The sequence below is a fragment of the Xenopus laevis genome, chromosome 9_10L, assembly GCF_017654675.1.
Source record: "Xenopus laevis strain J_2021 chromosome 9_10L, Xenopus_laevis_v10.1, whole genome shotgun sequence".
Lineage (NCBI taxonomy): Eukaryota > Metazoa > Chordata > Amphibia > Anura > Pipidae > Xenopus > Xenopus laevis.
In genome coordinates, this window is record NC_054387.1 from 111,578,482 (window position 1) to 111,591,048 (window position 12,567).

Here is a 12,567-nt window from a genome sequence, read left to right on the forward strand (position 1 = left end):
CAACTGAATCAAGTACAGGGTACTGAAAAAGGAAATCATTTTTTAAAATCTGGACTATTTGATTATGATGGTAGGCAGCCTTTCTGTAATTCGAAGCTTTCTGGATAACGAGTTTCCTGATAACTAGGGATGCACCGAATCCAGGGTTCGGTTCAGGGATGGACATCGGGTCCCCCATTCTGGTGCACAAACAAGATTCTGAGATGATACAAGGCTTGTCTTAATAACAGTGTCCACAAAATGGCTCCTGCCTGCTTGTTATAATTATGAATTCCCAGACTGAAGGAAACAAGATTCAAATAATTTATATAGTGTAATTAAAGTTAATTTTGCTTGACTGATGTGATAAAATAGGATGGGTCCCCTTTAAGGTCTATTGAGGTCATTAAAAACAGTGTTTATCACTAGACAAGTGGAAGGGTTTGCACATGCCACAGTCACTATTTTATTTGTTCCTAAGTTTTCAAGCTTGTGAAGAAAATTGTAACTGTGCATTACTAGAGAGATGAAAAAAATATATTACCTGATATTTGCGGAGAACTGGTGGATCCACGTGAATATTTTTCACAGAGCCATCATGCCATTCAAACTGCATCATTGCCCTCTAAAAAGCAAATTAGACTGTTAAATACCCAACCTTTTTTCTCAGATTACTTGGGCTCAGATAAGTAGGGCTCTTCTTTCTGGGTAGATCAGGGATGATGAATACTGTCCTCAACCAAAAAAAATGCTTTGACTTAGGGCAGTATGATCTTCTGTAGCCATCTGTCTGTTAGGGGAATATTTATCAAAATGTGAGTTTAGATTTTAATTTAAAAAAACTCACCCATGTTCTATTCATTCCTATGATAAATATGCTTCCAAAAATCCCATATGAATGAATAGAACATGGGTGAGTTTTTATTTATTAAAATCTAAACTCACATTTTGATAAATCTGCCCCTTAGTCTAGTCTAAATACATAATATATGTAACTGCAAAAGCCATTAAGTACATTTAGTACATTTGCTTTCTTAATATTCCTCCTATTTAGGCCTATGTTTTAAGAAAAGGCTGAATTGTCTGTGCTTCTGGATATTACATATCCAGGAAATGCTAATAAATAAGATAATGAGAGCGATTGTTCTCAGAAATAGATAGGGATGCACATAATCCAGGATTCGGTTCGCGATTTGGCCAGGATTTGGCCTTTTCAGCAGGATTCCGATTTGGCCGAATCCTTCTGCCCGAATCTGAATCCTAATTTGCATATGCAGATTAGGGGCGGGGAGGGAAATCAGGTGACTTTTTGTCACATAAAAAGGAAGTAAAAAATGTTTTCCCCTTACCATCCCTAATTTGCATATGCAAATTAGGATTCGGATTCAGTTCTGTATTAGGCCGAATCTTTCACAAAGGATTCGGGGGTTCGGCCAAATCCAAAATAGTGGATTCGGTGCATCCCTAGAAATAGACACTGTCATGGTCATTCTTATGTACTATGTACATAATTATCCTTATTATGTTGTATATCTGGCATAAATCCATAGTTTTCTTTTACATGATATTCAAACATTGGTGTCCTAAATCATCAAGGCAGTCAAAGTAAGTAAATGAAGACCAAAAGAACATCTAAAACCAATGTAAAACCGCTGTCATGGCTCTTCTTATACACTTAATTATACTTATACTTAGGGGCAGATTTATCAAGGGTCGAATTTCGAAATGTAAAATACATCGAAATTCGACCATCGAATTGAAATACTTCGACTTCGAATATCTAAGTCGAAGTATTTTTCAACGAATTTGGCCATCGAACGATCGAAGTAAAATCGCTTGATTGTACGATTAAATCGTATCGTACGATTCGAACGATTTTAGCGTACGATCAAACGATTTTACTTCGATGTGTGAAGACTTTAAAAAATGGTCTAGAAGGTCCCCATAGGCTAACATAGCACTTCGTTAGGTTTAATTTGGCGAAGTATTGAAGTCAAAGTTTTTTTAAAGACACAGTACTTCGATTATCTAATGGTCGAATATTCAAACGATTTTTACTTTGAAACGAAGTCGAAGTAAATTCGAAGTCGTAGTATCCTATTCGATGGTCGAAGTATCCAAAAAATTACTTTCGAATTTCGAATTTTTTTACTTAGAAAATTCCCTCGAATTCACTTCGACCCTTGATAAATCTGCCCCTTAAATACACTGATTATGTTACATATCTGGCATGAATCCATAGTTTGCTTGTACAGGTTAGTCAGACATTGGTATCCTAAATCGTCAGTTGAAGTATATACAGGTTAAAACTAACCTCATGAAGAGTTGATGTGACAGTCTTTTGAAGGATGGGTACAAATTCCTCAACTAGGGAATATGCGTTGGGAGCCAATATCTGATACAGACTCAATTTTTTTGCTGAAACAGAAGTACAGTATAAAATGTTGATCCAAAAGTAAAATTACAAAACAATTAGAAGGAAACTGACCGCATACCTTCCGCCATTTTCTATCTAAAAATTAAGATATTTTATATTATAACTAGCCAGGGGCACAATCCATCCCAACCTATTTCTGGCAAGCTCCATCAATTCTGATCCTGGACTATAGCAGTAAAATTGGACTAGTGGAAGATCTGTGAATGAAGACATTACCTTTCAAACCATTTCTCTTGAGCCATTCTGCTGAAGTCTTCGGTGAAAAGTTGGGCATTTCTATGTTCAGAGGCCCATCGTGGTTTGGTGGTTTAGGAAGAAAGGCAGATGGTGGAACCTTTTCAAGCTCTGTCGATAACTAGAGAAACAAAACATTCATATTAGCTGCTGATTCTTGACTTGTGTATTTAGCAATGCCCATTTAAAAAGAATTGTATGATTTTCTGGGGTAAATTAAACTTTTAAAGGGGTGGTTCACCTTTAAGGCAACTTTTATTATGTTATAAAACGACCAATTCTAAGAAACTTTTCAATTGATTTTCATTAATTATTTTTTATAGTTTTATAGTTATTTGCCATTTTCTTCTGACTCTTTGCAGCTTTCAAATGGCCGTCACTGACTCCCTTCTAAAAAAAAAAAACAAATGCTCTGTAAGGCTACAAATGTATTGTTATTGTTACTTTTTATTACTGATCCTTCTATTCAGACCCTCTCCTATTCATATTCCAGTCTCTTCTTCAAATCAATGCATGGTTGCTAGGGTAATTTGGACCCTAGTTACCAGATTGATTATGATGCAAACTGAAGAGCTGCTGAATTAAAAGCTAAATAACTCAAAAACTACAAATAATAAAAAATTAAAACCAAATGCAAGTTGTTTCACGATATCACTCTCTACATCAGGGGTGTCCAACCTTTTGGTTTATCTGGGCCACATTGGAAAAAGAAAAATTGTCTGGGGCCACACATGAAATACACAAACACTTTTGTAAAATTAAAGAAAATACACAGAAAAGAACTACAATACCAGTTAGATAACCAGATGGAGCTATCATTGGAATATGGGACACCTGGATATTAAACAGACTTATTATTATATTATTATTACTAACTGGGCAATGGGCAGAGTCCCCCATCCTCCCTACTCCATAGGTCGCCCCATTGTTACAACCTACAGGCATAGTAAGTCTGTTCCTAACAAGACGACAGACTGAGGTGGTTAATGTGTCTGGAATTAGAGAGCACAAAGTGTTCTTCACTCTTGTTTTCTCTGTATTTCCATACATTTATTTCTTAATTTCTTTCTTTTTCCCCCCTTCTCTTCCTTTCCTCTCTCCTTCAAGCTGGGCTCAATCATATCCATTCTGGGCCGCATGCGCTCGGGCCCCTGCTCTACATCATACTAAAAGTTATCTCAAAGGTGAACAACCCCTTTAATAATGGAGAAAAAGCAGTTTTTGTCTGAAGACTCCCATTAGGACAGGGTGCAGCAGTACTTTAAATAGTAAGCAAAGGCCATTGGGATACACCAAGCATCAAGAATAGCTTGCTTTTCTATGGATCACAAGCAGCAATCGAAACACCACTAGATCTGTGAGCCAAGCATTATATATCCAGTCTCTCGTTACTGACTGGTTTGTCTGCGTCAAATTGTCACATAATTGCTCACCGAAAGACTAATAAACGAAATTGATCCTAGGACTCTGTTAGCTGTGAACAAAACTGGAATAGAGTAAAGGAAACGTGATACCTTCTTTGGCCGAGAAGATTAGAGTGAACGTTTTTAAGAATGTATAGGGTTCTGATAACATATCTAAAAAAAGAGGCTAACATGGTGCTGAAACCTTGCACTGTAATCCTACTCATTGACACAATTGACACAATAAAATGTATCAGCTTTACCCAACTGATCTCCTCAAATGAAAAAGAGGGAGCAGTTCATTAAGAGATGTGCCTTTGTTGCTCTCCGTTGGTTAATGCAAATGAACAATTAATCAATTATCAATTAGTTCCAAGGTGGTTAAGCTTCTATACGCCATGTTATGTGGAACTACCAATGTTCATCCATAGGGTGATCTGGTATACCATTATGGGTTAAGAACTACATTTTGAAAAGTGTTTTTGTAATTTTTTTGTTTGGTTTTATATTGTGTTTAAAGGGGACCTGTCACATAAAAAACTGTATAATAAAAGTCATTTTTAAATTATTTTATAAACTTGTCCTCAATGCATTAGGGATACACTTTCCATTCTGCACTTCCTAGATGGTACTGCCCTCCTCACATTCCCCCTTCAATGTCTAATTGTGTAACCAGTGCATGGGCATCAGGTACCCCATTCTGGCTCATAAACAAGATTTTGGCATGATGCAAAGCTTCATTGCAAAGCTTAATAAGTATCCACCAAATGGCACCTGCCTGCTTGCTGTGATTCCAGGACTAAAAAAAAACAATATTTAAATATTTTTTATAGTGTAAGCAAAGTTTATATTGCTTCGCTAACATCATAAAATAGGATTTGGAATAATTTCTTAAGGTGGCAGGTGCCATTTAAAGGGGACAGGTATTTGCCATGGAATTTTAAACTTCTAAAAAAATGAAGGAATGTGCTTTTAAAAGGCACTCAATTTCATTGCTTCAAAAAAGCAGTTGGGGAGCAACACAGGCATGCAAAAAGTTCCTGGGGTGCCAAATAAGGGCTGTGATTGGCCATTTGGTAGCCCCTATTTGGACTGGCAGCCTACAAGAGACTGGTTTTTATACAACTAAAACTTGCCTCCAAGCCTGGAATTCAATAATAAGCACCTGCTTTGAGGCCACTGAGAGCAACATCCAAAAGGGTTGGAGAGCAACATGTTGCTTGCAAGCTAATTGTTGGGGATCACTGATCTGGGGCGAAGTTAGAAGCATTGCTCTCAGGATGCCTGGCATATAACTTAGTTCCAAGATGGGTAAAGCTTCTATACTCCATGTGCTGTGGACCTACCAATGTTCCTCCATAGAGTGAGCTGTTATACTATGATGGGACTTATAGTACTAATTTCTAAAATGTACAGTTTTTGTTGTAATTGTATTGTAATGTGTTTAAAGGGGACAAGTATTTGCCATGACATCATAAACCTCTCAAAAATGAAGGAATGTGCCTTAAAAAGCCACCCTTTTTCACAGCTTCAAGGAAGATGTGCCCAAAAAACTCAAAAGCACCTATTGTTGTTACGCTGGGTGCTTTCCCAGGTAGTTCAGGAGTGCCAGCAGCAGGAAGCACATTGGTATTATAGGAAGTCAACCTGTTTCCCCATCATTAGGGCAGGCAATAAGCAGCCTGGCAGACCTGTAAGGGAAGTGCAATATAGCTTTCCCTGAGGGCAAAGATGTCCCTGCTACGCATCCGACTGTGCTTCTGGGAAATGAGGGATAGGACATGCCCACCACTCATTTGTAACACAAACAAGGGGCCACAGAGGTTCCATGAGGAGCTCTAATAAAGATGTGAAGGTTAACAAATGGTTTTGGCTCAAAATGAAACTGAGCTGAATGGCGAGAATAGTGTAATGATATGTCTGAATAATGGTTTAGCTGTGCATACCCCATATAGCCTGGGCTTTAATAATGCCATGCTGTATTTAAACTAAAGCAGGCCACATCATCATATGAACTCATTATACTAGTCTCTTTTACTAATCCCCTCATATTTTACCTCCTGCATTATACTGATGAGGGAATCTCCCAGCATTCCATGACGCATCTCCTTGATCTGGTTAAGGACGTCTATAGCTGCCTGGATCTCATTTAGCAGTAACTGAATATCAGTGCTGGTGTAGATCTCGTGCTATAAAAATGAGTAGTGGATAGTTAGCAGACAGCTCGCTACAAAGTTTTTATTTATAATTCATCTTGTTACACTGATACTCCCTATGGGGTGTCAATAATGCCATATACACACAAAAGCCATGAATATCTTGTAAATGACATCCTTATAAACAGTGACTAGTGACAGTGACTGTCATCAGTCATAACCGGCGAGTAGTGATGTGATTTTTGTCACATGACGCACTAAAATTTGTGGATTATAATTAGGGATGCACCGAATCCAGGATTTGGTTCGGGATTCGGCCTTTTTCAGCAGGATTCGGATTCCGCCGAATCCTTGTGCCTGGCCGAACTGAATCCTAATTTGCATATGTAAATTAGGGGCGGTAGGGAAATCACGTGACTTTTTGTCACAAAAGAAGAATTTGTTTCCACTTTTTCCTTTCCTGCCCCTAATTTGCATATGCAAATTAGAATTCGGATTTAGTTCAGTGTTTGGCCAAATCTTTTGTATTTGGGGATTCGGCCGAATTCCAAATAGTGGATTCCGTGCATCCCTAATTAGAATAAATAAAGTACCCCTTGTTGGAAAATATGAGAATATTAGAAATAGTTCGGTCTTCAGCCTTGTGCTTTTATATGGTCATGGAAATGCTCGGTGACTTATAGTATCCTTATATTTTACAATAGGGGGTACTTTATTCACTATATTATAGACCTTACCAGAGCAAGCTAGATCAGAAAGGATTAAAAAAGTTTCATTTATATTGATAAACTTGCCACACATAGCAAGAAACTTCAACATTTAAACAGCTTTCTGACAATAAATAATAGTGGATTGCAAGTTATTGATCACTTCCAAACACAAGATATAGCACTCACTTCTTTATATGAGGAGTAGCAATGGAATCGGCCACCAACTGCCTCTGCTAGGCTTCGTAGGGTACCCTGTTGCAGAAAGAATCTCTGGCTAATTACTCGCATCACAAATAATTATTTTCGCTGTTATTATACATTTGAATCCTCTCAATAAACACTGCTGTTGATAAACATATAAAAAATATACAAACAAAAGTATAAATTTTTCAATTAGCTTTCGCTAATCTCCAAATACAACTGGGAGAGTGACAAAGAGAACATGTAGCCAAAAAATTATCTACTCCACCATAGGCCTCATTTACAATGTACCATGCAGTAAGTGTATAAATTATATCAAGTGCTGACTGCATTCAATACCATGAAACCTTCATGATATTGTCTCATTTACATAGTATATGCTTGCAAATATATTACCTGGCCCAGACTGTCAAATGCAATAATGTGGATTTGTAAAGTTCTCCCAATGATGCATTGCTGAATGTAGTCAGATAACACCTCTTCTGTCTGGTCAGGACTGGGAAAACATAATAACATTTGTGATACACAGAAAGAATAGTTCAGACTCTAAGGACTTAGGGTACTTAGGGTGATGGCAGATGAGGCTACTGGCTACTGGGGGAGACTAATCTCCCCTAAATCCCTTCCCGCCAGCTAGAATGTAAATTGCAGGCGTGATGGCACTCGAACACTTTGCCTTGTGAGGCAACATCAGGCCATTTCGGAAAGCAAAGTGATCCGAGTGCCATCCGCTGGCGATTTACATTCTAGCTGGTGGGAAGGGATTTAGGGGAGATTAGTCGCCCCGAAGAAGAGGTGATTTGTCGCTGGGCAACTAATCTGCCCTAGTAGCCTCGTCTGCCATCACCCTAAAAGGCAGACATTTAACACATTGCTGGTTGGTAGATTAAAACAACATAAAATAACTGTGAGAATTATAATTTTAAACATTTCTTTACTGAGTGTTTTTGCACAAGTCATGGAACACCGAGGGGACTTCTAATATCCTCATATTTTGCAGCAGGGGATTCTTTATTTATTATAATACACAAGTTCAAGTGAGTCATGTGAAAGAAATGATATCACTAAACTCGAATTATAACTGATGATGGTTCACATTCAAGATATATTTTAGTATGTTATACAGTAGAATGACCAATTCTAGGCAACTTTTCAATTGGTGTTCATTTTTTAAAGTTTTTTAATTATTTGCATTTTTCTTTGGACTCTGTCCAGCAAATGTATTGTTTTTGCTACTTTTATTACTCATATTTCTATTCAGGCCTCTCCTATTCATATTCCAGTCTTTTATTCAAATCAGTGCACGGTTGTTAGGGTAATTTGGACCCTAGCAACCAGATTGCTGAAACTGCAAACTAGAGTGCTGCTCAATGAAAAGCTAAATAATTCAAAAACTAAAAATATTTCAAAATGAAAACCAATCACAAATTGTCTCAGAGTACCACACTCTACTGCAACATACTTAAAGTTAACTCAAAGGTGCACAACTGCTTTAAGCACAGTTTATGAGGATATCATTTACAGGATATTCATGGCTCTTGGGTATTATAGAAATATTAACCTCAGGACACACCAGCATTGCCTGGATTCATATTTCCCATTAACCTGACCTCCGCCATATTGGTAGTTCTATGAAATAGCGACTGGTTTAGTAGCTACCTGTACTAATAATCTTCCAACTCACCAGCTGCTTACAACAATGACAAGAGAATCCAGTTCTTGGACCTGCAGCGCCCTCTTCAGTGCACGTAACAAATTGCATCCACCTTGAGGCTGTAGCTCCTGTATCCACTGTCTGGCTTCATGAAGACTTTTAAAAAGAGAGAGGAAAGCAATCTATTCATGAGAATGTGAACACTGCTTATTGTAACCTGAGCATTCGAGTAGAGCAACCAGGATATAAGTGCATTAAAATGGAAAATAAGTCCAATATATACTGTGTATGTATGGTTTGTCATTCCATCAGTCAAGTTTTTATTATTATTATTATTAATATGTATTTTTAGAGTGCCAACATATTGTCCAGTACTGTGTATGTAGGGTTTCTCATTCTTTCAGCCAGACAGATTACTGTTTACTAAAGAGATTCTTTTCTGCATATTTACCTTCATACATAAGAGTGCACAGTACAGTGGCTCAGCTAGGAACTAAAGGGCTTAGATTCACTAAAGGGCCCCCTGACAAGCAATGTCACCTTCAGCTGAGTTCTCCTTTACTGTGGGAAAGAGTTGGGGGTTGCAACTAACTGCAAACAGCTACAAAGCACTGATCACAGAGGAGTCTTGGTACATTCTTGATTCTGACTGCTCAGAATGTTACTGTCACATGTAGTGTTACCACCTTTTAAAAAAATCTTTACTGGCAGGTGGAGGGGGCGGGGTTAAAAGGGCAGGTTGTGACGCTAAAGGGGGTGGGCCGTGACACGCTATTGGCTGTGTGGGAAGTAACGTCAAAGGGGGCGGACCACAGAGCCAAATGCGCACATTTGGCAAGAAGCCCAGGAAAAAAGGTTAGTTTTGAGCAGGCTGAGGGCAGGCCACTGGCTTTTTTTAGGTGTATTACAAATTTACCGGCAGCTACATTGCCGGTAAATTTGTAATACCGGCCCCGGCCCTGGCTGGTGTTTTACCGGCTAGGCCAGGTGGCAGCACTAGTCACATGCCTGAATGGGAGAAGCCATACTGCTATCTCAGGTGTTAATGTTGTTATGAGAAGCCACAGTAATACAGATAACTGCTGAAGCAGTAATAAAGGGAGTATTTAAAAGTATAAAAGGAGCAGGTTTGTAAGGCTCTGTAGGTGAGCAATAATATCCTGGTTTAGATTCTTGTACACAATGGAGTGAGTGCAAGGACTGGGAGCGCAGAGTATAACAAATATTCAGTTAGGTTACTAAGAATCACTAGTATATGAACAAAGGCACACTCCATTCAATGCTTCTGCAAAAAATCCAAAGTTTTCTTTTATTCAAGGTGAGATCTCAGCAGGTCAAGCCCCTTCATCAAGAATATACTTGATGAAGAATAGCTGTCGCATCTTGGGTTGAATAGAATGGAGAATGCTGAATACTAATAATGAATAAATAATAAAGTGTTAACAATCAGGGCAAAAGCTACTTGTTCAATGAAACTCTCCTAGCTGAACTTTGTATACTTCTCTGTTAAGGTTTAATAATGTACAATACAGCAAAAGAAACTGGGGTCTAAAAAAAAAAAGAAGAAGAAGAAGAAGTAGTAGAAATACTTACAGGCGAATGTTAACATCTTTGGCGGACTCCCGGAGACTGTGGGGCTCGGTTCCAAAGGAGAGAAGAAAAAGCTGTTTCTTGTAACATAGCTGTTCATCTACAAGGCACTGAAGAAGAAACATTAACAGCCACGCTCAATTTAAACAAAATATTGCCACTTAAAAGGTATACAAAACGACATGTATGAATTTCATAACTAACAATGACTGTACTTTTCTGGGGGAGTGCCCATAAAGTTGGCAGTACAAGTCCAGATTTGATTGGACCGTTTGGCTAATTATGACCATATTGCCTGACTCTCTTTGCATGTACTGTAACTGTCAGTAAACTGTCAGTTTAAGGTGTGTGCACAGTGCACTGGCAGATAAGGAAGTGAGTGAAGCTGCAGTACTCACTTTATTTTTCATCCCCACTGCATCTGCACACTTTGGGGCACATTTACTATGGGTCGAATATCGAGGGTTAATTAACCCTCAATATTCAAAAATCGAAGTAAAATCCTTCGAATTCGAATGTCGAAGATTTACCGCATTTAGTTTGATCGAAGGAAAAATTGTTCGATTGAACGATTAAATCCTTCGAATTGAACAATTTTAAGGATTTTAATTCATCAATCGAATGATTCGAAGGATTTTAATCCATCAATCGAACGATTTTCCTTCGATCAGAAATTGCTAGGAAAGCTTATGGGGAAGGTCCCCATAGGCTAAAATTGGTGCTCGGTAGGTTTTAGGTGGCAAAGTAGGTAGTCGAAGTTTTTTTTAAAGAGACAGTACTTCGACTATCGAATGTCGAATAGTCGAACAATTTTTAGTTCGAAGCGTTCGATTCGAAGTCGTAATCGAAGGTCGAAGTAGCCAATTCAATGGTCAAAGTAGCCAAAAAAAACCTTTGAAATTCGAAGTATTTTTATTCTAATCCTTCACTCGAGCTAAGTAAATGTGCCCCTTTAAGTATAGGAAATTAAATCATGTTTATTTACCAAAAGTCCTCTAAGGAAATCAAGTCTTCGAGGCCCACTGTTTAGGTCAGATGACTCAATAAGCAATCCGACACTATTTCCTTTTAAAAGGCCAAACATCTATAAAATATAAAGGGGTATGTTAGATACATCACAGAAACATTTGTTCTACACATTTATAGATTAAAAAACCTTCTTAAATAATTCACAAGGAAGGAAGGGAAGGACAAGGAAAGGGATAGTGACTGATGGGACAGGGACAGGTGGGAATGATGTATAATTTCTTTAAAGCGCTGAGGTAAATATGTTGCCACTATATAAATGATAGATTACAATAATAAAAAAAATATTGATAGAGTCAAACAAACTAGAAGCCACATATGTGTTGCAACTGTAATTTTGATATAATGATAAAATGACAGTTTTTCCCACTAAAATTAAGTCAACACCCATCATTCATCATTCATGGAAGTAAACAGTCGGCTTTAGGTAGAGACACTGACACACAGTTTATTGATATACTGGAATTGTTAGGTGGCTCTGAATTGGGAATATTATAATGCCCTGCCTTACTATATAATAATTCTAGGCCTATTCACTTGAAAGCTGCAGACACACACTCAGTAAAGGGATTATAATTGGTACTCCTAAAAGTGAAATGTAGCCATAGGTAGAAAATAATCCTGATCACATTACCTTCCTGCTGCCTTCCATAATCCATTTGATTCTTTTCTGATATAGATCAATAGCCCTAAACACACATAAAAATGTAATATATGTTAAAGTGGATCTGTCACCCAGACATAAAAAGCTGTATAATAAAAGTCCTTTTCAAATTAAACATGAAATCCAATTTTTTTTATTAAAGCGTTCATAGCTATTGTAAACCCATTTAAAAATCTAAGCTGTCAATCAAATATTGTCTGCCCCTCCTCTATGCCTTAGGCGGAGCAAGCAATTACTTTCACTTTCCATTCAGCACTTCCTAGATGTCACTGCTCTCCCCACATTCCCCCAGTTCTCTTCACCATTTAATTGTGTAGCCAGGGCATGGGGATGGACATCAGGTCCCCCATTCTGGTGCACAAACAAGATTCTGAGATGATGCAAGGCTTGCTTTAATAACAGTGTCCACAAAATGGCTCCTGCCTGCTTGCTATAATTATGAATTCCCAGACTGATGGAAACAAGATTCAAATAATTAATACAGTGTAGTTAAAGTTAATTTTGCTAGACTAA

At 37.9% G+C, this 12,567-nt stretch overlaps 1 protein-coding gene across 2 annotated transcripts in view; it reads right to left on the minus strand.

The window, feature by feature from the left end:
- vwa3a.L (von Willebrand factor A domain containing 3A L homeolog) overlaps positions 1-12,567 on the minus strand; it is a 48,567-nt gene that overhangs the window by 21,326 nt on the left and 14,674 nt on the right. For both annotated transcript variants that reach the window (XM_018236452.2, XM_018236454.2), the window contains 10 exons: positions 12,025-12,079; positions 11,350-11,448; positions 10,368-10,474; positions 8,805-8,930; positions 7,517-7,616; positions 7,106-7,171; positions 6,111-6,242; positions 2,633-2,771; positions 2,294-2,397; positions 524-604 (listed from right to left, as the gene is read on the minus strand). In XM_018236452.2, coding sequence (XP_018091941.1) covers positions 524-604; positions 2,294-2,397; positions 2,633-2,771; positions 6,111-6,242; positions 7,106-7,171; positions 7,517-7,616; positions 8,805-8,930; positions 10,368-10,474; positions 11,350-11,448; positions 12,025-12,079 — 1,009 coding nt within the window. The remainder of the gene's footprint in view (positions 1-523; positions 605-2,293; positions 2,398-2,632; positions 2,772-6,110; positions 6,243-7,105; positions 7,172-7,516; positions 7,617-8,804; positions 8,931-10,367; positions 10,475-11,349; positions 11,449-12,024; positions 12,080-12,567) is intronic.